The 27,165-nt window shown below is 36.1% G+C and overlaps 1 protein-coding gene across 1 annotated transcript in view; it reads left to right on the top strand.

Annotated features, from left to right (window-relative positions):
* The window catches only part of STT3B (STT3B, subunit of the oligosaccharyltransferase complex (catalytic)), a 132,464-nt gene that overhangs the window by 97,639 nt on the left and 7,660 nt on the right, over positions 1-27,165 (top strand). Inside the window, exons 6-13 of the mRNA XM_006851593.1 lie at positions 10,427-10,525; positions 12,771-12,917; positions 14,714-14,762; positions 18,059-18,213; positions 21,796-22,007; positions 23,968-24,155; positions 24,771-24,942; positions 25,791-25,964. Of these exons, the coding sequence (XP_006851655.1) occupies positions 10,427-10,525; positions 12,771-12,917; positions 14,714-14,762; positions 18,059-18,213; positions 21,796-22,007; positions 23,968-24,155; positions 24,771-24,942; positions 25,791-25,964 (1,196 nt within the window). The remainder of the gene's footprint in view (positions 1-10,426; positions 10,526-12,770; positions 12,918-14,713; positions 14,763-18,058; positions 18,214-21,795; positions 22,008-23,967; positions 24,156-24,770; positions 24,943-25,790; positions 25,965-27,165) is intronic.

Raw genomic sequence — 27,165 nt, 5'->3', positions numbered from 1 at the left:
GTTAAGGACCTAAACAGATCATTTGCTGTTTTAGTCAGAACATAATTTGTGATTCCATGTAGTTTCCATTCTTTTTTATTTCGTGTTTGTTGTACTCCTAATGAAAGAAAGACATTTGCTATATTTGATGTATTACTGCTTTTTGATATATCAGATAAAATTTTGAGAAATAGTTCTAGAAACACAGCAAGGAACATTATCTAATATTTTTTCTATTTTATAAACCCATATCATTTTCTTCTGGATTTGTTTTGTCTTTCACTTCATTTTAGGTATCAATACAAAGATGTATTTGCTGCTTTAGAATGTTGTGATTTTAAATGTCTTTTTTCTACTCAAATATTTTGAACAAGTTATTCTTGATGCTTTTACAAACTGAGTTTGGTAAAATACCAGTTACAGTGACTCATTCTCTACCTACTTTATTCATAGCTACATACTTGGAAAAGATAAATTGTTTTTCTTGTAATGCCTGCCATTTTAAATTAATTCAACATTTCTGCTGATCAGTCAGAATTGGCTCTGAAAAACAAAACAAAACAAAAAAACCTTTCATCTTTGTAACCTTCTTACAGTTCTTCAACCTACTGATTAATCTAGATTCACAGTAATCAAAAGTGATCATGATTAAAGGACCAAACAATATTTCATTCTGCTGTATATAATGTTGCCCATGAGTGGACTCAGTGGTAATTATCTAGCTATCTTCTCTTTTCATAGCCAGGTAATAGGCCCTTGACAAAATTTTTGGGTTTTTTCTCTCTTCATGGGAGGTTGAATATCTGTGATAGGATGTCTTCAGTTGTCTTTATCTCAGTGCAGAAAGTATTTAGGTTCATTTCTTCAACAAAAATTCTATGTAACACCTCAGATCTAAGCAAGTGCATCTTACCTTTCTTTTATAAATTGGACAAATATTCTGAGAAGATTTATTTTAAAGTATTTCCCTTCTGTTTCTGTTGGTGTACCTTTCTCTTTGAGAGAGAAGTTAGATGACAAAAGGAGTGTTTTGTCTCCATTTCTATTTAAAATGAATCAGGAGATAAAGCAACTTAGAAATGCTAAAGTATGTTGAAAAGGCTCTGTTTAGAAGATTACTATTTGTCCTGAATGAGGTTTTCTTTGGTTGACAATAATTAAGTAGTACAATAGATGTTGTTTATATCTCTTTAATAGTATTTTTTTCTAGAATTTTTCTACCACATTCTAAGTATGATCTGTTGTGATGAATGTCAGTAACTGTGCATCCACAGGGTGGCAGTGTGGTAACATTTTCATGATGTAATGAATGATTTACAACTTTACTGGTGGTGTAAATTTTCATAGAACTCATCACTTTGATAGAAAGCCTTAGTCCTTTGTTTTAAAGGCTGTGAGAAGTAACTTAACATAGGTGGTTAGAAAGTTATAATAGATGTAGATAGTTTTGCCAGGGTTACTAGAGACTTCATAAGAAGGCAAATGAATGAAGGATGCTTGTTGTGGGTTTGTGTTGAGGTGTTTGAGAACATTAGAGTCTTACAGATGGTCTTGTTTTGTTTTTTTTTAATCTTCTGTGCTCATGCCAGGAAGAGATTGCTTCCACTTACAGAGCCATGTGATTTTGTTTGCTTGTTTTGATTTATTGGATGTCACATGTCCTTTTTGCCAAATGGAAAGGAGGGTTTGCTGCCTGTCACTGTAGTCAATCACAGAGATGGGAAGAGATCCAATCCAAATTTTATTAGCAGAAAGCAAGCAGTCTGGAGGACGGAGGGAATAATATCTCAAGACCATCCTGTCTTTCACAAAGAACAGGCACATTTATAGGGTAAGTTACATGTGGATGTACACTTAATCTATTTTAACATCAAGATAGCATTCTTTGGAAAAAGAAACAATAAACTAACAAACTTCCTCAAATATTCTACTTGTATAGGGTCTCAGCTGCTTAGTTCCTGAGATAACTATCTAGGTGGGTTTAAGCATGTGTTATTCTCCTTCTAGGACCAGAAGGTCATCTTAACTAAATTTGAAACTTGTTTAGGTCAGTAGATCCATGTTGTCATACTTGGGTAAATTATGTATTTGGGTTATTTGTGTACATCGCTGATTTTCCCAACTAGTTGTCTAGCTCTTAGATGGTTAGATTGATCGTAAGAGGATTTTCTATTTTTAGAATGTCTTGATCATAATAGACATAGAGTTAATGTTTACATGAATAAGTTAATGAGGTAATTTTGAACATGCTACTCGATGCTTTAAGGAGCTCTGGTAGTGTAGTGGTTACGAATTGGGCTGCAAGCCACAAGGTCAGCAGTTCGAAACTACCAGCTGTTCCACGGGAGAAAGATGAAGCCTTCTGCTTCCGTAAAGGTTTACAGCCTCAGAAACCCTGTGCAGGGTTGCTATGAGTCAGAACCGACTCCATGGCACATAACAACAACAACTCGATGCTTTCGTATAAAGTCCAGAGAAACAGGTTTTCATTTTGCAGTTGAGATTTGAGTTTATATTATGGATTGAAAGTTAACTTCACTATTTTTACTTAAATATCTCCTCATTCTTTATTTCCTGTGTTATAACATTGGGTTCTTTAATGGGATTTAAATTGAGATTATGTGAACTTTTACAAATTCTGTCTGTTAAAGTATGCAATGAGATAGAAAACATAATACCCAGTGTAAACATCTCAAGATCGGCTCTCTAAAAATATATAAGTAAAAATAGATAAAATGTGGATCTACTTCCTGTCTTTAAAAGAAAATGAATTACCTTTGGAAGATTGCAGGCATAATACTTACCATATAAGTATTTTTAGTATGTTGTTGTTGTTGTTATGTGCCGTGGAGTCGGTTCTGTCTCATAGCGACCCTGTATAGGGCTTCCCAGTCTGTAAATCTTTACGGGAGCAGAAAGCCTCATCTTTCTCCAGCAGAACTGCTGATAGTTTTGAACTGCTGACCGTGAGATTAGCAGCCTGATTGGTAACCACTGTACTACCAGAGTATATGAGGCTAATTTGGGTAAAAGACATTTCATGAGAACGTGTTTCTTTCAGCTTTGTCATTAACTTGGTTTACAAAAATTAGACAAAGTGCCACCTAATTAATCTTTTGCTTTACATTGTTGCTAAGTGTTGTCAAGTTGGTTCCCGCTCATAGTGACCGTGTATAGGATTTCCGAGGAGTGGCTAGTGGGTTTGAACCACCAATTTTATGGTTAGCAGTTCAGTGCTTTCCCAAGGAAGGGTCAAAGGAAAAATCTCCATTATCTTACTCCGTTTTTTCCATGAATCTTTGAAGCCCTCTCATACTCATTTCCTGAGACTTGGTTTCCTTTTCTTGAACTCATCACCATCATTGTTACTAATTTGGACCCTAGTACATCTGCTTCTGTATACAGTGTTATATACTTTACTAATGACATTAAAAGCCTCTGAGGTTGCATAAAACAAGTGACTCAATATTATTTATCAGGTTCGCTCTTCTTAATAATTTTGGAAATGAACAAAATGATAAAGAGGAAACTTCACCTGTAGTTACAAGAAAGTGTTGAAACATCTGTGTTGCCATGTATAATAGGGTTGTGGTTTGAGACTGGAATAAGCATGAGTGAGTGAATGTGTATGTGTTTATATGTATACTTCCACTGATTATTGCTGGAGATATGATTTTTGAGGAAAGAGAATATACAGGGTGGTGGAGACTTTCCGTTTTTACTGTGATGGAGGGGGCTTCAAAAAGTTTGTGGAAGAAATGCATGATCTTTCATTCTCTTCTCCGTTTAGATTTTTTTTAAACATTTAGTGCTAATTATTTACAATTAAAAACAAACTAGTAATCCATACAGGCAGACTGGTAGTTGCCAGAGGTTGAGAGAATAAGAGAGTAGGGAGCAATTGCTTACTGGGTAGAGTCTTATTTTGAAGTGATAAAAATCTTTTGTACCAAGACAAAGTTGCAGAAAATTGTGAGTGTACTATATAAATGCCACTGAATTTTAAATTGTTTAAGGTGGTTGATTTTATGTTACGTAAATTTCACCTCAAAAAAACCGCTGCCACCACCACAACAAAAAAAACTGTTAACGTTTACCTTTTCATTCAGCATATTCAATAATATTCTGTCCTATTTAGACTGGTGTTCGTTCTTATACAGGAAAGAGAAGTCCAACCTCAGAGGTGTTTGTGGTCTTTGGAGTAAGGAAATTTAACTGTAACTTTGTTATCTGTTAGATGAATAGAACTGCCCCACATAGGATTTCCAAGATTGTGATATTTACAGTCAAATTGCCTTTCTTATGTGGAGAAACTTTTGGTAGGCAGTTGGCATTTAAACACTGTTCCACCAGGACTGTAATTATTGTTGTTAGGTGCTATTGAGTCATTTCCAACTCTTAACAACCATATGCACAGCATAACAAAAATCTTCAGGGCCTACACCATCTTCGCAATTGTTAATGTTTGAGCCCATTGCTGCTGCCACTGTGCTAATCTATCTTGTTGGGAGTCTTCTTTTTCACAGAGCCTCTGCTTTACCAAGCATAATGTCCTTCTCCAGGGATGGACTAGTCCCTCCTGATAACATGTCTGAAAAGTATGAAGGATGAAGTATTGCCATCCTGGCTTCTAAGGAACATTCTGGCTATACTACTTCCAACACAGATTTGTTTGTTCTGGCAGTCCTTGGTACTTTTCAATGTTCTTCTCTTAACACCATAACTCAAAGCATCAATTTTTCTGTGGTCTTCCTTATATATTATCCAACTTTCACATGCACATGAGGCTATTGAAAATACTATGAATTGAGTCAAGCGCACCTTAGTCCTCAAACTGACATCTTTGCTCTTTAACACTTTAAAGACGTGTATTGAAGCAGATTTGCCTAATGCAGTACGGTCATTTGATTTCTTGACTGCTGCTTCCATGTGTGTTGATAGTGGATCCAAGCAAAATGAAGTCTTAGGTCCTTCAGTCTATTCTCCATTGATCATGGTGTTATTTATTGGTGCACAAGTAAGGAGGATTTTTGTTTACATTAAAGTGCAATCCATTCTGAAGGCTGTAGTATAATCTTCATCAGTATGTATTTTAAGTCCTGTTTGCATCCAGCAAGCAAGGTTGTATCATCTCATATTGTAGGTTGTTAATGAGTCTTCCTTTAGCCCTGATGCTGCCACATTCTTCATCATATCATCCAACTTCTTGGATTATTTACTTAGCATATAGATTGAATAAGTATAATGAAGGACTATAGCCTTGGCACCCACCCACCTTTCCTGGTTTTAAACCATTCATTGTCCCATTGTTCTGTTGGAGCAGCTGCCTCTTTGTCTATGTGCATATTCCTCATAAGCACAACTTAGTGTTGTAGAATAACCATTCTTTGCAGTGTTACAGCCATAGTTTATCATGATCCACACAGTCAAAAGTCTTTGCATAGTCAATAAAACACAAGTGAAAGGACTATAATAAAACCATATAAATTTTATAGGGTTTTCTAAGATTTGGTCTTTCATATTGTGCTTTAATGTACTTCTAGGTGAGCTCTGGTAGCGTAGTGGTTACGAATTGGTCTGCGAACCTCAGGGTCAGCAGTTCAAAACTGCCAGCTGTTCTGCGGGATGAAAATGAGGCTTTCTGCTCCCGTAAAGATTTACAGTCTCAGAAACCCTGTACAGGGTCGCTATGAGTTGGAACTGACTCCCCGGGACACAACAACAACAATTTGTCTAAGGTTTTGACTGTTCAGCTCTGAAATGTCTAAGTTGCCTTATTGTTGTTAGGTGCCATTGAGTCAGTTACAACTCATAGGGACCATATGCACAACAGAACAAAACACTGCCGATCCAGGGCCATCCAAGGATGCTGCCACTTTGCATCTCGCAGGGGGTCTTCCTCTTTTTCTTTGACCCTCCACCTTACCAAACATGATATCCATCTCCAGTGACTGGTCCTTCCTGACAATATGTCCGAAGTATGAGAGATGAGGGATATTGTTGGCGATGTCCAATGAATCTTGGCTGAAAGCAGAGAATATCAGAAAGATGTTTAACTGTGCTTTATTGACTACGCGATGGCTTTCAATTGTGTAGATCATGACAAGCTATGGACAATTTTGCAAAGTATGAGTATTCCTGAACACTTAATAGTGCTCATGAGGAATCTGTACATTGACCAAGAGGCAGTTGTTCGAACGCAACATGGGAATGCTGAATGGTTTCAAATTAAGAAAGGTGTGCAACAGGGTTATATTCTTATCAGTGGAGAAAAGATAGAAGTTGTCAAGGACTTCATTCTTCTTGGATCAACTATCAACACTCATGGAAGCAGCAGTCAGGAAATCAAATGACATACTGCATTAGGCAAATCTGTTGCACAAGACCTTTTTAAAGTGTTGAAGAGCAAAGATGTCAGCTTGAGGACTAAGATGCTCCTGACCCACGCCATGGTATTTTCAGTAACCTCATATGCATGAGAAAGCTGGACAGTGAATAAGGAAGACCGTAGAAGAATTGATGCTTCTGAGTTATGGTGTTGGAGGAGAATAATGAGAGTGCCGTGGGCTGCCAAAAGAACCAACAGATCTGTGTGGGAAGAAGTGCTGCCAGAGTGCTCCTTGGAAAACCGGATGGCCAAACTTCGTCTCTCATACCTCGGATATACTGTCAGGAGGGACCAGTCCCTGGAGAAGGATATCATGTTTGGTAAGGTGGAGGGTCAGAGAAAAAGAGGAAGACCCCCAGTGAGATGGATCAGCAAAGTGGCAGCATCAATGGGCTCAAGCATGGCAACAATACTGAGTTTGACCCAGGACCGGGCAGTGTTTTGTTCTGCTGTGCATAAGGTCGCTATGAGTCGGTATCGACTCAATGGCACCTAACAACAACAATGTAAGAGACAAAGTTTATTGTTTATTGGTCCAGTGATGAGAATTTTTGTTTTCTTTACATTGAGTTGCAATCCATACCAAAGGCTGTGGTCTTTGATATTCATCAGTAAATATTTTAAGTCCACTTCACTTTCAGCAAGTAAGGTTGTATTGTCTGCATATTGCAGGTTGTTATGAGTCTTCCTCCAATCCTGATGCCATGTTTTTCTTCATATAACCCAGCTTCTTGGATTGTTTGCTCAGCATACAGGTTGAAGAAGACAATAGAAAAGGAAAAGGTCAAAATGGATGTCAGAAGAGACACTGAAACTTACTTTCCAGCGTAGAGATGCTAAAGCAAATGGAAGAAATGAGGAGGTCCAAGAACTGAACAGAAAATTTCAAAGATCAGCTCAAGAAGATAAAGTCAAATATGTGCAAAGATCTGGAGTCAGAAAACCAAAAAGGAAGAACATGCTCAGCCTCAGCATTTCTCAAGCTGGGGGAACTGAAGAAAAAATGCAAGCCTTGACTTTCATTATTGAAGGATTCTCTGGGCAAATTGTTGAATGATGCAGAAAGAATCAAAAGAAGATGGAAGGAATACACAGAGTCATTGTACCAAAAGGAAATGGTTGATATCAGCCGTTTCAAGAGAGCATATGATCAGAGCCAATGATACTGAAGGAGGAAGCCCAAGGTGCATTGAAGGAGTTGGCAAAGATCAAGACACCAGGAATTGATGGAATAAAAATTGAAATATTTCAAGAAAGTGAGGTGGCAGAGAAGGCACTCATGCCTTTATGCCAAGAAATTTGGAAGTCAAGTGTCTGGCCAACTGATTGGAAGAGATCCGTATTTGTGCCCATTCCAAAGAGAGGTGACCCAGTGGAATGTGGAAATCATTAGACAATAATTTGATATCCCATGCAAGTGAAGTTTTACTTAAAGGTAATACAGAAACAGCTGCAATCATACATTGACAGAGAACTTCCAGAGGTTCAAGCCGGATTCAAAAGAGGCATGGAATGAGGGATATCATTGCTGATGTCTGATGGATCTTGGTGAAAAGCAGAGAATATCAGAAAGATGTTTACCTGTGCTTCAACTATGCAAAGGCTTTCGATTGTGTAGATCATACATGACAAGCTATGGACAACATTGCGAAGTATGAGTATTCCGGAACACTTAATTGTGCTCATAAGGGATCTGTCTGTACATGGATCAAGAGGCAGTTATGGGAACGTGGAATGGTTTAAAATTAAGAAAGGTGTGCGACAGGGTTGTATCTTTCACCATACTAAATTGCCTAGTGATCTTATATTCTTAGCCAAGAGATCTTTAAATTTTTTGATCCAAAACCCTTATTGTGTTATGGGGAAATGAAAGCTTTTGTTAAGTACTTGTTCAAGGTTACATACTGACTTAGTTTCTTTTTTTATTCTCCTGATTGTGCCTGTATGATTTTACTTTATCAGAACCGTAACATAAGACTAATTTTTAAGAAAATATATTGAAAATAGGAGATCCATCAATCATATTAGTTAGCATTACAAATTGTGTGACTAAGTACCTGTTGGAGTCTTGGTGTGGCTCTGGATTTAAAGTCGGTTTGAACTGTAAGGTCTGCGCTTCAAACTCACCAGCCGCTCCTTGGAAACCCTATGTACATGGTGGCTATGGGCAGGAACTGACTCTATAGCACTTAACAATAACAACTGGAGTTCTGGTGTGGCTCTGTGGACTAATGAGTCAGACTGCAAAGTCGTTTGAAATGCAAAGTAGTTGGTTCCAGCTCACCACCTGTGCCTTGGAAAAACCTGCACAAGGTTGCTATGGGTCGGAATCGACTTGACGGCACGTAACAACAACATGGATATAATCATTCTTATTTACTTCTTTAATTGCATTTGAATTCTCCTACTTGATTGAAGGTAGTTCCATTCCAACACAAATGTGCCTAATAAAAGTACATTATTACTTGGATTATTATAGCAGTCGCCTATGTAGCCTTAGCCTACCTTAGCTTGAGCTCTTTGGTAACTTAATCAAAAACATTGGTCTTTCCTGTTAAATTTATTTGTGCTTTCCATCCTTTACCAAAACAGTATCTTCAGTTAACTCTTGTCAACTGTCTTGGGAATCAGTTTAACATTTAAAGTTATCACTCATAATTTACCTCCTATAAATTAGTTTCTTTAAAAAGCAAATAAACATTCTTTCGTATCTAAGATGAGTGAAGGGAGAAGTATTATGCTGTGTTATTATTGTTCAGTGACGTATAGTCTGTTGTCACCCATAGCGACCCTGTGTTGGGTTTCCAAGGAGTGGCTGGTGGGTTTCAACTGTGAATCTTGTGATTTGCTGTCCAGTGCTTATCTCACAACACCACAGCTGGCTTTGTTTTTAATAGATTTGCTTATTTGTCAACAACTATTTATATTATTCTATGTGGTGCTGTGGGCTAATGCGCCAGACTGCAAAGCCATTTGAACTGCAAGGTTGACGCTTCAAACTCACCAGCATCTCCCTGGAAACCCTATACAGGATCGCTATGGGTCGGAACCGACTCGAAGGCACTTAACAACAACATAAGTAGAATAATTTTCACATTAACTTGTTTATAATCTTTATCTTAATTTCTAGTTAATTTGTCATTGTGGTTCCTAATAATAACGTACTTTGTAGTCAACTTCCTAATAGTGAGCCATGAGGAATTAGTAAAACAATTCAAGAAACTCTTAGTACACAAATGTAACCCTTCTGTATTTTGCGTATACATTTAGATGGACATAAATGAGAATATTATACTCAGTGCCAAAAGCAAACAGGTTTCCTTTTTTTAGAATCTAAATCCAGTAACAGAGCTATTTTATGACTTGATGTCTATGCACTCCTTTTCTTTAATCACAAAAAACTTAACTGGACATAGATGTTTAAAATTTCTTATTTATGGTAGAGTAGTGGGTTACATGTTGTGGGCTGCTAACCTTTAGGTCAGCGTTTCGAATCCACCAGCTGCTCTGCGGAGAAAGATGAGGCTTTCTGCTCCAGTAAAGATTTATAACCTGGGAAACCCTATATAGGGTTGCTGTGAATCAGAACTGACTTGACAGCCATCAACCACCACTACCACCAATAAGTAGTGTATTGTGCAAAGAGAATGAGATTGTTTTTTTAAAAAATACTGGAGAGCTTTTTCTAAGACAGTAGTTACTCATATATTCTGATGATAAGTATCTATTAACATACATATTTTGAGTTAAAAATGAGAATGGTATTTGTTTCATGTGTATGTGGCATATACCAATGATTATTAATGGTGAATTAAAATAATTCAATTTGGAGAAGTGACGCAAACAATGTTCTACAAAATAAAATATTTTGAATTGAGAATTTTCATATAATGTGGGATTTTCCATCAGATACATGAATCAAATAGAAGATATTTCTAGGTTATATACTTAAATTTTGTTATAACTTCTGTTAAAAAGATAAGATGCTTATATACATTTATATTTTGAATATTAAATAGTAATGGTAAATTGTTCTGTTTCCCTGTTTTGTCTTTATAGCATATAGCACTTTCTACATTGTGGGTTTAATATTATCCATGCAGATACCCTTTGTGGGATTCCAACCAATCAGAACAAGTGAACACATGGCAGCTGCAGGTATGAAAAAAATGTTAATTTTCCTTCTTCTAAAGAATATTTAAATGTGTGATTAGCCAATCTTCTCAGGGAATGAACAGGTTTTGTCATGCTGATTTTAAAACATCACCACTTTAAATTATGACTATCATAAAATTTTATTCAGAATTTCTGTGTGACAAATTGTGTGTATATTCAGTCACAACTGTTTGTAAAAAGGTAAAAGCTTCTCTTCGCATAATTCATCCATGTTATTTGCAAGCACTAATTTTAGTTTTGTATAACCAAAATTTAGTATATGTCTGCTCTTGGTGTGGTGCTGTGTATTAATAACGCTAGACTGCATAGTTGGTTTGAACCTGCAAGGTTGGTGATTCAAGCTTACCAGCTGCTCCTCAGAAGCCACCCTGTACAGGGTCAGGGTAGCTATGTGTCAGAACCAATTCGATGGCACACAGCAACAACAAAAACACATGTCTGCTTTACTATACCATTGAGCTTGCAATTCCGCAAATTTAGATGAAATGTTTCATTTTTATGTTTGTTGCATCTCACTAAAATTAACCTTAGCTACTAAGTGTAATTATTGGCTTTTATATTGATTACAGAATCTTTTTTTAATAATTATCCACCGTAACATAAATAGTACTTTGCTGTTAGTAATCTGAATCACAATTAGCAAGATATAATGGGAGATCTGTGAGTAAACTTTGTCAGATTCTCACCCTGAGTTCCATGACTCAAAAAAAGGCTGTGGATAGTTACTTTATTTGTGACATTTTAATATTATGTTGCTAATGTGCTATGGAGTTGGTTCGGACCCATAGCGACCCTGTACAGGGTTTCCAAGACTGCATATCTTTACGGGAGCAAAGAACCTCATATTTGTCCCGCGAAACATCTGGTAGTTTCGAATTGCTGACCTTGAGGGTCACAGCCTGATTGATAACCACTACGCTACCAGAGCTTCTTTTTTAATATTGTAAGTATAGGTATATATGTAACTTTATGCATGAAGTTCCATAAGTTTTATTCTTGTATTAAGCTGCTCCAAAAAATAAAGAACTTTTCTTTACTGATGTGTAGAATTTAAAAATCGATGAAATATTTTCATTTCTGATTTGCTGTTATTTATCAGTTTCCCAGGTGTTGATTTGAAACATAGATAAATTCATTTGTAATTTTGAATATGCAATCATGTAGAACAAATGTAAAGCAGTGTTTACTTGACTCATAATCACCTGACTTTTACTTTATTATATTTCATGAAATCTAGATTTTTAAATATTTTTTAAGCATTTTGAAATGAAATTTATTTAGGGAAAAAATAAATTTAGATCATCTTTCCAAATGAGTTAGGGTGTCCTTCTTTAAAGTTATACCTCTCCTGCTTTTTATCATGTTTTTTGCATTTTGGCAATTACATACTTTGCCCTATTACTACTTTAATTTTGTATATCTTAACATATACTCTTGTGCTAATTTAGAATTTTACCTAATTTTGTGATTAAGGTCACATCTTATTACTCTACCATATGTAGTGCTTGTTATTAAGTGCCATCAATATAGTGGCTCTTTATAGGGTTTCCCATGAGCCACTGGTGGGTTTGAACCACTGACCTTGCGTTTAGCAGTACAGTGCTTAAACTACAGTGCCACGTGTATCAGAATTTTCCAGTCAAATCACTTTCATCCTTTGGCAAACCAAATCCTAGGATTTTTTTCTTACAATGTCTTTATTACTTTTCCCCCATTATTAAACATGTTACTAAAATATGAGTTAAGGGAGAATTCAAAAAGGCTATAAGTAGAGGATAGTGGAGGATTGGGGCATTTTAATGGTTTTTGTTTTTTTTTTACCTTATGGTCCATGGTAGGAACCCTGGTGATAATCGTTAAAGTGCTAGACTGCTTACCAAAAGGTAGCAAGTTTTAACCCACTGTTTCTGTAAAGGTTACACCCCAGAAACTCTATGAGGCAGTTCTCTGTTTTATAGGATAATTATGAGTCTGTATCAACTTGAACATAGTGAGTATTGTTTTGGCTTGGTGTTGCATGTATTGAGACTATAACTGAGTGCGGGGAGGCAAGGGGAAGGAGCGTGTAACCATATTTTAAAAATATATTTAATTGGTTAGCTGTCATTTGATAAAGGAAATTTTGACCAGATAAATTGATTAGTGTTTTATATGAATTGGAGAGAGTATTCTAATAAGCATTTATAAATAACCTTGGTTTATTTATGTGACTCTTTTCTTTAATTAGGTGTCTTTGCACTGTTGCAAGCTTATGCTTTCTTGCAGTATTTGAGAGACCGATTAACAAAACAAGAGTTCCAGACCCTTTTCTTTTTGGGTGTATCATTAGCAGCAGGTGCTGTGTTCCTTAGTGTCATCTATTTAACTTACACAGGTAGGTGTTCACTACCTGTAGGATGCGAATCTTGTCTTTGTACTGTTATTCTAAAGAGGTTATTCTTTTGCAAAAATCTGCAGGTTCCATTTATACTAGTATGTCAAATAACTGATTGCATTTTTTATTGGTTTCCAAGGAGCAGCTGGTGAGTTTAAACCAGTTACCTTGTAGTTCAAACTGACTTTGAAGTCCAGTAACAAAGAAAATTAGCCAACGATTCTAAAATCTGAACAGTATTATTAATTATAAATAGCAAACTCTTTAGAATATATAATTATTATCTTTCGTAAAATACATTTCATGCGTTTTTTTATATTCATGTTTATTCATGTTTTCCTAAAAGTAAACAAAATTTCTGGGGACGTTTATGATGTTACTATTTCTTACAACAATAATTACACAGGTTCCCCCTGTCCCAATCTTTCTGTCTTCTCAGATAATGCAGTGGGAACCAAATTTATAAGCTTGATCAAAGGAGTTTACACTGTAGGAGAGGAATCCTGAAAATACAATCTGGGAGCTTATCTATACATTGCCCATTTCTGTTAATGAAAGAAGGAGAGAAAAGTTATCTTTATAGTGTAAACAAATTCTTCTTTGGAAGACAAAGAAAAGAACTAGATTCTGACTTGTCATGTTTCTGGGTTTTGTCTTCTTTTGCAATTTTTCCACATAACTCTGGATTCTTTCAATCTGTGGAATTCTCATGAGCACTCTGGAATTCTTATGATCTACCCAGTCAACATTCAACTTTGAAGACTGTTTTTTAATTTAGGTCCCAAGTTTCAGTAAATGTTTTCTATATAATCCCACAACATTATGTAACTTCTCAGTATTATAATATATTTTGTCATGTTTAAACTGACCTGTTAATGTCAAGGTTTTGTCAAATCACCAAACAAAAAAAGGACTTTTTATTTTATTTAAATTTATAGCTAGTAATGGAATTTACGAAGATTGTACAGTTACATAATTGTACTGCTTCATGCTCTGATAAATCTACTTTCAAGCTTACTTCTCTTGCTGAATAAGAGACCTGAACTATAAAATTCAAAGCTACAGATTAACCTATTTCTTGTGTACCTTCCCTGGTCTGCACATTCTCTGTTACTTTGGTAGAAGGCTTATAAAGCAGTTGATCTGGAATCTGTATACTAATTTCATAGAGTTTCTTTTTAAGAAATGTAATGGTTGTTGTATGTGTAGTTGAAATTTCTAATTATGTAATAGCATAGAAATATATAAACAGTCAACCAAGTGAGTTTCAGTTTGCTTCTAAATTCTAAATTACTTTCTAATCCTGTTCCTGGAAACAAGGCAAATTTTTCTAAACATATTCCATCTGTCAAATTAATGTACCATCCTAGTTCATAAAATCTTGAGGGACTAATTGACAGGAGTAAAAGACATGAATGTTTAAAATTACCTTTGTAACTACCAAGGAGTCCTGGTGCTGACGTGGTTAAAGCCTGTGTTGCCTAACCAAAAGGTTTACAGTTTGAACCGCTAACCTCTGTGGGAGAAAAATGGAGACATTTCTGCTTTGTCCTTATAGGATTACTGTGAGTTGGAGTCAACTTGATGGCAGTGTGTTTGGTTTTTTCTGGAAGTGCCTTCACTGTGGATATTTATTTTTATTTGATCATTAACCTTATTTTATCAGACTTTCAGCTGTCAGAAATATGTTGATATATGCAAAAGAAAATCTGTAATTACTTGAATTTTAGTTTAAACTCATCTGTAGTAAAACTTTTTAAGGAAAGATTCATTTCCTCTATATTTTTCCTTTCAAGGTTACATTGCACCGTGGAGTGGCAGGTTTTATTCACTGTGGGACACTGGGTAAGTGTAAATACATTATTTGCCCACTTATTACAAATAGTCCCCAAGTTATGATGGTTCTGTTCCAGCAACTCCATAAATCGGTTCTGGCCTCAAATCAAATGCCTCTTTTTTTTTTTCCCTTACCCCACATTTTTATTATTATTGCCCTTTATATTATCATTGTCTTTATAAATCCATTCTTCGTCTTTGGACAACTGCAAGTGAACACTTGAGAAATGATAACATCAGCAAATTTCTTTGTTGTTTTTACTTGCCATCCAGTCAATCCTGACTGATAATGACTGTGAACAACAGAACAGCACTATCCTTTTTATGTTTGAGCTCGTTGTTGTTGCCACTCTGTCAGTCCACCCCATCAAGGGTCTTCCTTTTTTTTTTTTGCTAATGTTTCATTTTTCCTGTTATGATGTCCTTGTCAAGTAAGTGATCTCTCCTAATAATGTGCTCTAAGTATGAGAGACCAAGTCTCACTATCCTTGCTTCTAAGGAGCATTCTGGCTGTACTTCTTTTAAGACAAATTTGTTTCTTATTCTAGCAGTCATGGTACTTTCCGTATTCTTTGCTCACATTATAACTGAAATACATAAAGTCTTCCTTACTAATTTCCAATTTTCAGATGTATATGAGGCGGTTAAAGATAGCATGGCTTGGATGAGGCACAGTTTACTACTCAAAGTGGCTTCTTCTTTAACAATTTAAGAGATCTTTTGCAGATTAGTTGCGTAATGCAGTACTTCAGCCAATTACACGCTCCAGTACTGTATGTAGTACCTACTGCTAATGATAAAATGGAGGTGGGTGGACAGGGACAGCAACCTTCAGATTTCTTGTAACTTAAATACATTGTAAATTGGGAACTACTTGTTTATTAAGATACCCTTTATCGCTTCTTATATGGCCAGTATCTTAACCGCTGCTTGGGCAACATTTCTAAAATTACTTTGCATATTCTAGTTTAGTCATTGTTAATTTCTTTTGATTTTTTTTTTTCCCCCTAGTAGTAATACCTGGTATAGTGCTGTAGGATAAGTACTTGACTGTTATCCCTAAAGTTGGAAGTATAAATCCACTACCTGTGTCTTGGAAACCCTGTACAGGGTCACTATGGGTTGGAATCTACTTGACACTTAAACAATAATGACAACAAGAACGCTTGTTTGAATGCACTTTTTGTATAACACTTAAGTCATCCATATCTGTTTCATTCGGGGCAACATCTTTTTTTACTTTTGTTTGTCAGAACATCCAGGTAATATTTTCTGTTTTAATAGATAATTTTTGTTTTTTTCTCATCTATTCAAAGTTTTTTAAACCCCTGCTATAAAATTGATTCCAGCTCATAGCGACCCTGTACAGGGTTTTCAACACTAAATCTTTACAGAAGCAAACTCACATCTTTTTTTGTAGTACAGCTGCTGGTTTTGAACTGCTCACCTTATGATGGGCAGCTTTTAGTTGTTAAATATAAGTTGTACGTTATAAATACTTATACCATAGATATGAAGAAAGTTCAATATCTTTTCTAATACCACAAGATCTAAATTTTATTAGCTGTTTTCGTCTGTTAAATTAGAGGGTATTTGTTGTGTCTTACAGTACTTGTTGTTTTATAGAGTGCTAGAGCCCAGGTTTGGCTTTTTATCACTAGCTGCTCCTCGGAATCCCTATGCAGAATCACTATGAGTCAGAACTGACTTGACAGCACTTAACAACAATGTATAATGAATAATATTTAGAATAATAAATGGAGTCTGGTATGGCGCTATAGGATAAGCACTAGACTGTTTGCCACAAGGTTGGCAGATCGAAGCCTTCAGCCCCCTTTGGAAACCCTAAACAGGGTCACTATGAGTCAGAACCAACCAGACAGCACTTTAAAACAATAATAAATGGGATTTGATTTTGAATTTGATTATTGAGGAAAATTCTTTTTGCATCTGAAATGTTTTCCCTAGGATAAGAGAGTATCTGAAGATGAATTACTTCTCTCCCTTATTCCTGTTTTTTTTGTTCTCTGTTACTCACTTGTTAAGTGTCTTCCAGTTGATTCCTATCATAGTGACCTGTATAGAGTTTCCAAGGACCGACTGGTGAGCTTGAAATGCTGACCTTGAAATTCAACTGACCTTGCAATCCATCACATATACCCAGAGTGTCATACCAGGACTCCCTAAGCGGCCCAATAATAAAACCTACCACAATTTATTTTACTGTACCTTTTCATAAAGGATGGAGACTTGGTGGTGCAGAGGTTATAGCAGTCAACTAGTAGCCCACCTAAAGCTCTAAGGGAGAAAGGTGTGGTAGTCTGCTTCCATAAAGATTGACATCTTTGGAAACCCTATGGGAGCTCTCCTCTGTCCTCTTGGGTCTCAAGGGTTTGGAATCAATTCAGTAGCAATCGGTTTATGGGTTGTTGTTTTTTGTTGTTGTTATTTTTTTTTTTAAATAAGGAAATCCTGGTGATGCAGTGGTTACATACACAACTGCTAACTAAAAGGTTGGCAATTCAAACCTACCCAGTGGCTCCAAGGCAGTCTGCTCCTGTAAAGATATCATAGAAAACTCTGTCGGGCAGTTCTTCTCTGTCACATGAGATCACTTTGAGTCTAAATTGACTCGACTGCACCTAACAACCACCTTTTTTTTTTTTTTTAACAACCACCTTTTGAATGCTATATCAAAAGTGCCTGTGACCAGATAAAATTAAGTTACACACTTTGAGAGAGCAACCCCAGAGATCACTAAAGGTTGAGTATAATCCCATTTGTAGACATTTATTCTGATGATGTTAGATTATTAAGTCATACTTATTCTTGCTTTCCAAACTTTTTATTAACTAAATTGGAATTACAGGGTATCTCAGAAATAATATGTCTGATCCATTTTATTTCGTAACCTACTTCCATACTGTCTCCTTACCAAACAAATAATTGCGTCAGTATGGTATCTTACTGGGTTAGGTATTTCTGCCGGAAAAGTAGTGAAGCTTGATGAAACTTGCGAGGTGCTGAATTTAGAATAAACTGCAGAACAAAGTTTTCTTTGGTATTCTTTTTAGAAGTCAGAGCTAGGAATTTTATAATTGACTGAAGATTGTTCTCCTGATTTTATAGAGGACATCATAGTTTCACTTTTACCAGTGCAGACCAAAGAGATTTATTTCCAGTAATACCTGGTTATGTTGGAATATACATGTAGAAAGCGAGAAGGAATGGAGAATTATAACTTTCTAATTTTGTTAGCACTCCTATTTTATCATTTGAAATAATACTGATTTTTTTATTGCCAGGTATGCAAAAATACACATTCCAATTATTGCATCAGTGTCTGAACATCAACCTACAACATGGGTGTCTTTCTTCTTTGATCTACATATTCTTGTTTGTACATTCCCAGCGGGCCTATGGTTCTGCATCAAAAATATCAATGATGAAAGAGTATTTGGTAAGAAAAACTTAAAAAGATTTGAAAGCACTGTTGATGTTCCATATTTATATTATTAATTCACTGTAGTGTTTTGCTTTACTTTGTTTGACTAAATATATATTAAGGTAAATTTTCTCTCGTTTCATTTATTGTAGTTTCTGACTTGTTAATGCTATTATAGCCTGAGTGTGAAAATTAGGAATTACAGCATTATTGACAATATAATCTTCATTTTCCAAATTACTCTTGATTTAGGTAGGAAGAAGTTTGCAAGGTATCCAAACTATCATCCAAGTTTCAGGGTAAATAACATTACATAAAAGTTCCACTCTGTAAGAATTACCTTTAATTAAGTATCATCTTCATTGATAGATTTTTATATATTTCAAATGAGATTTTAAATACATAATGTTTTATTTAAAAGCCAGGTCTTTGGTTTTGACATTCAAATTAAAAATGGACAAAATGACTAGACACCAAAGACTCGAAATGATTTAATCATGCTAAGAAATATGCAGTGACTATTATACGTGTGATAAAGCTTAATAATGTGGACAGCATCAGACAAGCCTATAAGTGGTAGAACCACAACTTGAACAGCTAGTATTGGGCCTTGGGATCATGAGTGACATTACTTTATTGGTAATAAGAGTTTTACTATTCTAGAAGGAAGTCAGATAAGGAGAGCACTTGCTTGAGTTTTGACTAAAAGGTAGAAACACTCATTCTTTGTTAGTGTATCTCAATTGTTGTTGTAGAGTGCTGTTAAGTTTGTTCCGACTCATAGTGACCCTGTAAGGGATTTCCAAAGAGGTACCTAGTGAGTTTGAACCGCTGACCTTACAGTACAAACCAACCTTGAGGTTGAGTGCTTATCCTATGGCACCAAAAATGGCCTTTATATCTAACCATGTTGATAATGCATTGTTTTAAAAGATTTAATGTAAACTTACGCCTACTTCATAACCAAGCAGTTTTACTCTGAGATAAAGACAGTGCACATAACCACCAAAGAATGTATTTAAGAATGCCCATGGCATCTTTATTCGTAATAGCCCCCAATTAGAATGTTCCTAATGTCATCAGGACTACTTTTCTAAGATGGCGGATGGGATAGACAGGCAGTGAGGAGTTCGGTCACCAACAACACAGGATACCGGACCAAGCAGGCTCAGGGGATGGTGCTAGAACTCTGAACCACATATAAAGGAATATTTAGAAGCTTGGAAGGCTTCCAGCCAGGGGGATTTGTAGCAGAATCAAGAAATCCATTGTTTTCTAATTCAAGACACTAAGCTTCTCCCGGAACCGCCATCTTGAGAGACCAAGTGAGGGAAGGATCAAAACAGCCACGAACGCCTGACAGAACCGTGGACATACAGAGGTGTGGACATTGTTGTTTTGGTATCTGTTCATTGGGCTCTTGTGGTCTGCGCACCTCCATTCTGGTGACCAGAGGAGATGCCTGAGCGAATGGACACCCCACCAGACCCCTGGAGGCTTCTATTATGCATGTGCACAGATCGCCTCGAAATTTAAAGTGACAGTTTCCACTTAAAACGAAACAGCCACCATTCGTCTGTCAATTTGTCTTGCTGTGGTGGCTTGGAGTTGCTGTGATTCTGAAAGCTATGCCATGGGTATTTTAAATACTAGCAGGGTCACCCATGGTGGACAGGTTTCAGATGAGCTTCCAGACAAAGACAGACTAGGAAGTAAGAGTGACAAACTACTTCTGAATATTTAGTCACTGAAAACCTTATGAATAGCAGAGAAACACTGTCAGATACAGTGCCAGAAAATGAACCCCTCAAGCTGGAAAGCACTCAAAATGCTCCTGGGAAAGAGCTGCCTCCTCAAAGTAGAGTTGACTGTAATAACGCGAATGGAGTAAAGGTAGTGGGAGAAAAGCCCATGGGACCTTCATTTGCTGCCTGGAAACAACTCAAAATGAAGAGAAACAACTGTAAATATCCACTGAAAATCAGAACATGGAATGTATGAAGTATAAATCGGGAAAATTGGAAGTTGTCAAAAATGAAATGGAACGCATAAACATCGATATCTTAGGGATTAGTGAGCTGAAATGGACTGGTATTGGCCATTTGGAATCTGACAACCACATGTTTTACTATGCTGGGAATGACAAATTGAAGAGGAATGGAGTTGCATTCATCGTCAAAAAGAACATATTCAGATCAGTCATGAGGTACAACAATGTCTGTGATAGGATAATATCCATGAGCCTACAGGGAAGCTCAGTTAATGCCATGGATTCAAGCGTGGTAACAGTACTGAGGTTGGCTCAGGATCGCTATGAGTCGGTACCAACTCGAAGGCACCTAACAACAACAACAAATAGCATCAGTCATCAGCACTTCGAAACTACCAAGCCTCGGAAACCCTGTACAGGGTCGCTATGAGTCAGAACGGACTCCACAGCACATAACAACAACAGTGTCATAAAAAATAAATTTTGATATGTTTATACAGTGGAATACAATATAGCACTTAATAAAAGAGCAGCTTGGGTAAATAAAAGAAGCCCATATAAAGTAGAACATTTTTATATGATTTTATTACCATGAAATTTAAGTATAAGAAAATTAAATTATGGTAGCAGAAGACTAGAATCCTGGTGTAGCACTGCAGGATAAGTACTTGACTGTTAACGTCTAGGTCAGCAGTTCAAACCCACCAGCCACTCCTTAGAAACTCTATGCATAGTTTTTATGAGTTAGAATGTAACAACAATAAGCGCAGTAGAAGACTAAATAATGGTTGATTAACTTTTTTATGGGGTAGAGGGTAAGTTATTGATTAGGAAGAGACGAAAAATCCTTCTGGTTAACAATAAAAATGTTCTGTATTTTGATGTTAGTGGTAATTTAATAAGTTTGCACATGTATAGATCCTACACAGGGTCACTGTGAGTTAGATCCTACACAGGGTCACTGTGAGTCAGAAGTGACTTGATGACACTTAACAACAGGTTAAACTGTATACTTCCCTGTGGTATCATAAATACATTCTGTGTTTCAGAAATACAATTTTTAAAAAATACCTTACGATAGTAAGTCTTTGTCCAGAAATGTCAAGAGTCTTTATCTGTGGTTAGCACATACACAGAAAGTTGTGTTTATTAGATATTTGCTTCCTTTTTTTTTTTTTTTTTTAAAAAAAAGCCTTTTGTGAGTAATTTTACAAGTTCTTAAAGTAGGATTTGTGCTAGATTTTGGTACTGTGTTTTCCTGTTTGGATTTGTAAAAACTTAACTGTTTTCGTCTGTTAAGTGTGGATTTTTTTTTATATTGACAGATAATGAATGAAATTTGTTTTTCCTTGAAGAACTATAATTATATTTCAGTCTTGATAACATTTCTATAAACTGTTGTTGACATGTAGTTTTTATGTAGTCACACTAGTTATTTCTGAGTGTAACTATTAATCACATGCAAAGATATTATCAATTTTAAAGCAGTTAGATCTTTGTGAAACATTTTTCTATTTTTCAGTGTACTTTATGTGGCATTAACGCTCTCGTTTAGTGTCCTGTGAACACTTTTTCCCTAAGTCTTACAAGAGAACTTGTCTTTGCAGTTGCTCTGTATGCCATCAGTGCTGTCTACTTTGCTGGGGTGATGGTGCGTCTGATGTTGACTTTGACTCCAGTCGTCTGTATGCTGTCTGCAATTGCCTTCTCAAATGTTTTTGAGCACTATCTGGGGGATGACATGAAAAGGGAAAACCCACCTGTGGAGGATAGCAGTGATGAGGATGACAAAAGAAATCCAGGAAATTTGTATGATAAGGTGGGGAATCTAAAGTAAGGCCTTTGAAAATATTATGTGCTTTTTTTTTTATCCTTCTACACAGCAAGAACGAAACGTGTTAAGAAATGTAATTGAACGAGGATTTAGACAAGCTGTGTCTTCTTTGGTTGTGGTCTCTACTGTTTGTTTCAAATTTTGAATATTGATGTGTCATTTCTCTCAGAGTACAAAAACAGTATGTAATCAGAGAAGAAATCATTATTTTTTTGTGGTGAGGTGTCTCCTAAATACTTGAGGCTTATTAATACTCTTCCAGTTTTTAGAGTAAAAACCTAGTTCTCTACTAAATAACATAAAAAATGGCGATATAAACCATGTGTACAAGGGTTTATCGCTTGAGGTTTGTATACAATATAGTTTGTTTGCTGTCGTTATTATTGTTTTTAATGTTTTATTGTGAATTTTGTGATAGTTTACATGGAAGAACATTAGCTTTACATTCATTCTATCGTATATCGTTTCATTGCCCTGGATACAATCCCCTCCATGCAGCATCAACCAAACAAAGGGTATACCCTGCAAGCCTGCCCCCCAGTTGTCAGTACACAGCCCCTCTCTGTCTCTGGGTCTAGAGTCCTCAGCCGCACCATCTCTCCACGTCGTCTCTGCCTCCATCTCTGGCAACACTGTTTCTCTGGGTAGGGTCCCGCACTCCACTCTTCGCCCTTGGTGATCCTCTGCTCCTGGACTGTAAAGTCAATCAGTCTCCTCCTTTTCCTACAGAACGTCTACTTTTACATTTCCATCCTTCACAGTCAGGCCTGATAACAATTATCCATCTCCATTCATCAGCCCCACCCAGTCAGATTGGATACTACTCAGTGGAAACTTTTCCTTCCTCCGTACCCTCTGGATCTAGGCTCCCTCTTGAAAGCTTGTAAGCCAGTCACTTCTTGACTTTGTAGGCGGCCCCCCCCCACCCCTCCATTTTGGTTAGTCAGTGCCCAAGTTTCCCATCCCTGTTCTACTCTGTGTATGGAAAAGGTGGGAATCATCCTTGATATAAAGATTAGTTCCTTCTTTTGAGCTACTGCATCCATAGGTGTAGGTCACGTTCATCAAATTGTATCAGATTACTCTTTTTTCCCTCTTCTTTGTTTTTTTAGTTGAGCTCTGATCATCCAGTCATTGAAGCCCCGTCAAGTGGGTAGTATCTCCAAGTGTGGCTATTCTTAATGCTTATGCCCTCTCTTCTTATCAGTTAGATGCTCAATATAGTATTTTTTTTTTAATGCTATTTTGAAAGATGTTTGAAAATGTTGGTTGATTGGATGATAAAATTAAAGACATAAAGTGACTTAAAAATGTCCATTTGGATAGCAATAGATCACTGGTGCATATAATGTAATTCCACTTGAACTTAGTTTCTCATGTAACAAAGCAGGATTATATTTGGTGCAAATGTATAAATGACAAAAGTTAAAGTGCTTGCCTTTGATGAAATTAACTGTTTTGCAATTGTTTTATCTTTGCCTATACAAAAGTCCTCCAAGTTTCTGGACTATTGCTGGACATTGCCATTTTCAAGTGGCAAATATTGCTGAATTAGAATTTTTATAAGCCAGAATAGAGCCGTTTCGTTGTCTCCCTTTTAATTTAAATAAATTGGTAGGCTACTAGACTTAGAAGCAGTGTTTTTCTAGAGATACTATTTATTCTATGGTTAATGCCTGTTCTAGGCATACAAGGAGATTTCAAAGAGTTTGTCCAAAAATTTCATGTTTTTTCCACAAACTTTTGAAGCTTCCTCATATGGTCCCCCAACGAAGTTGTCTCGTTTGACTTTAGAGTCTTTGTTGATGATTTTTAGAAAATGCTGTGTCACCTACCTAGAATATCTCTCAGTCTTAGCATTAAACTAATAATATTCTCCTAATAATTGTGTTATTGAAATAAGTCCAGTGATCAAATTCTCTAACCAGTTATTTTGTATCTTTAGGCAGGTAAAGTGAGGAAACATGTAACTGAACAGGAAAAAACTGAAGAAGGATTAGGTCCTAATATAAAAAGCATTGTCACCATGTTGATGCTGATGCTATTGATGATGTTTGCAGTCCATTGTACTTGGGTCACAAGCAATGCCTATTCCAGTCCAAGTGTGGTACTAGCCTCTTATAATCATGATGGGTAAGAAAATATCTTGGCTATAAAAACTTCTTAGAATCTGCCTTTTTAATTTTTTGGTTCCCACCCCCTTTTTGGGGTCTTGTTGTTATGTGCCATCGAGTCGGTTCCGACCCATAGCGACCCTGTACTAATGATTATTATTTCATGCTTTCTTCTAGAATATCCCTACAAATCAAAACATGGTCCTTGGACTCTGCATTACCAGGAAGCCTTTTAGAAATGCACATTCTTAATCCCACCCCAAATCTGCTAAATCATTGGACAATTTTAATAAGCCCTCTAGATGATCTGATACAGCTGAAATTTAAGAACTTAATTTACATATTCTGTTTTACTTGGGTGCTTATTAGACATGCAGAATATCAGCCCCCACCCTAACTATGGGTTCACAAAACAGCTTTTTTCCAACATGCTCAGATTGTTTGTATACACATGAACATTTGAGAAGCGCTAGTCTAGTTAGTACTTATTGTTTATTCGTTCTATTAGTTGAGGCCTTTGACCACCACCGTCCTTAAAATACGAAATTATTTAATAGTTAGTACCTCAAGACATTAAATTATCCTCTTTACATTTATAAGACCTCATTTAACAAAATATTGTGATTCTTTTCAGCACAAGAAATATTTTAGATGATTTTAGAGAAGCTTACTTTTGGCTAAGGCAAAATACGGATGAACATGCCCGCGTGATGTCTTGGTGGGATTATGGCTATCAGATAGCTGGAATGGCTAATAGAACTACTTTGGTGGACAATAACACATGGAATAACAGCCACATTGCACTGGTAAGAGTTTGAAAAACAAAAAATCAAACATACCAAATTCTTATAGCAGTCAGGCTTCACTTATGATTAAGGAACAATGCTATGAAAGTATTCTTAGCTTGCTGAATTCTCAAAATATTCCTTTACCTATGTATTTAATTAAGTGAGCGATGGTGTTCACTGACTTCATGACTTCAAGTGTCCTCCATGATTGTAGGTTAATATCTGGCAGATTTTGTGATTATATTTAGTTCATTGGAAAATTGGGCAAAATTTGAAACTTTTTAAATAGTTGTCTATGTTTGACTTGTATCCAGTTAATAAATTTGGCAAATTATTTCCAGGTCTGTAGAGCAAATCTGCTGTATTTTATAGGTAGGCAAATTCTATTCACTCTATTAAATAACAAATATGCATAAATTAATTACATTTCCATAAATGAATTTGGATAAACCTACCTAACCAAATGAATCCCTTTGTTGTAGCTAGCTTACCATCAATGAGACTGGGGATAGAAAGGTTACTAACCAGTCTTGGCATGAGGTCATGAGAAATTTTGTTTCCTGTAAGACCTCCTGCTTTCATTTTTAAATGTTAATTTCATGAAATTTAATTACTTTCAAAACACTAGAACATGTACTTTGATTTTGACATGTCTGCTGTTAATTGGTTACTGTAGATGAGATATTCTCAAGTCTAGTAAATTTACTTTATGGGAAATCATAGCTACAAAACAAATTCCTTATAAATCAAATTGCTGAGAAACATTCATCTTATGCTTAAAATGTATATATTTGTATTTATTGTTAGCACATTCTTGATTTTAGTGCACACATTCTCATTTTCTTTTTCTTTTTTAAATTCTGTAGGTGGGAAAAGCTATGTCTTCGAATGAAACAGCAGCCTATAAAATTATGAGGACTCTGGATGTAGATTATGTTTTAGTTATTTTTGGAGGCGTTATTGGTTACTCTGGTGATGATATCAACAAGTTTCTTTGGATGGTTAGGATAGCTGAAGGGGAACATCCAAAAGACATCCGGGTAAGGAAAAAAAAAATTGTTTGAAAAATAACTGACAGTAGCCAAGTAATTCTCTTATTTTGCTAATTACACTGTATTTGTTGTCCTGCCCTGATGTTAACATTTTAAACATACTTTGCTTTATTTCCTACAATGTAATCAATCCCTAGACAGAATGTCACTTTTATTTCTTCGTAGCCTCTCACTTGTACCCCTTTATGTTTCCTTTGCTTCTCTTTCCAGTGCTAACCCTTAAGGTTTTAAACACTGTCTTTGCCTCAATTTGGTCCCTTTTTCAATCTAATATTACATTGTGCACTGTCCTGTTTAAAGGCCTTTGATAGATTTTAGAAAAGGGTCTTGAAGGTGGACAGACTTGAGTTAGAACTAAAGGCTCTGCGTCTGTCAGTTTGGTGCTGTAGGCAAGTAACTTTTGGTTAAGTCAGCCTATATGCTTTGAGCACTGGAATCCTATTCTAGTTCCTAGAGCTATAATGGTGATTAAGGCAGATTATGTTAGCAATCTACAGGGGGGAGGGGTGTTGTAAGGGATAACTAATTTGTAATGCTATTATGAGAATGTATAATAAATAAATTTAAAAAATGACGCCTCTGCCTAATGACTAGTATGAAATAGTCTTGGTAATGAAGTATTACTGCAAAGTCCTTATCTTGGAATTAAATTCTTTTCATAATTTTTCTCCTTTTCTATTCATAATAACTGCTTTTTGCCAGCCAGCCAGTTCATTCTACTCCCTGAAACTGACCTGCCTTGTGGTTTTATTTCCTTGACTCACCTGACACATGTTTTCCTACTCCTTTCTCTAATGCAAACTTAACAACTCTCCAGATGCCCTACTCTAGTGCACCTGTGTCTGGACTTGTCCTCATGTCACATAGAACCTGCTTTATAGTTATATCCTATCTTTATCCCATTTTATTCTGAGCTCTTCGAAGATGGGAACCCAGTATTATTATGCTTTATGTGATGAACATATAAAATACGAGAGAAAGATGCCCCACTGATCAGAATAAAAGGCTCTCTGGGGAAAATATATGCATGAAGTAGAGGAAAGCTCCCACATTTCCTGGTCAAATGTAAATGCTATGACATTTGCTATGATAAATGTTTATTTCCTTGTATTAAGTTAATTTCTAAAATTTAATTTTCCCAATTTGTGATTTTTGTTTGTTTGTGGGTTTGCTTTGTTGTTGTTGTTAA

This window comes from Chrysochloris asiatica, unplaced genomic scaffold (genome assembly GCF_000296735.1).
Source record: "Chrysochloris asiatica unplaced genomic scaffold, ChrAsi1.0 scaffold00030, whole genome shotgun sequence".
NCBI lineage: Eukaryota > Metazoa > Chordata > Mammalia > Afrosoricida > Chrysochloridae > Chrysochloris > Chrysochloris asiatica.
This window is presented reverse-complemented; position numbering and strand designations above follow the sequence as displayed.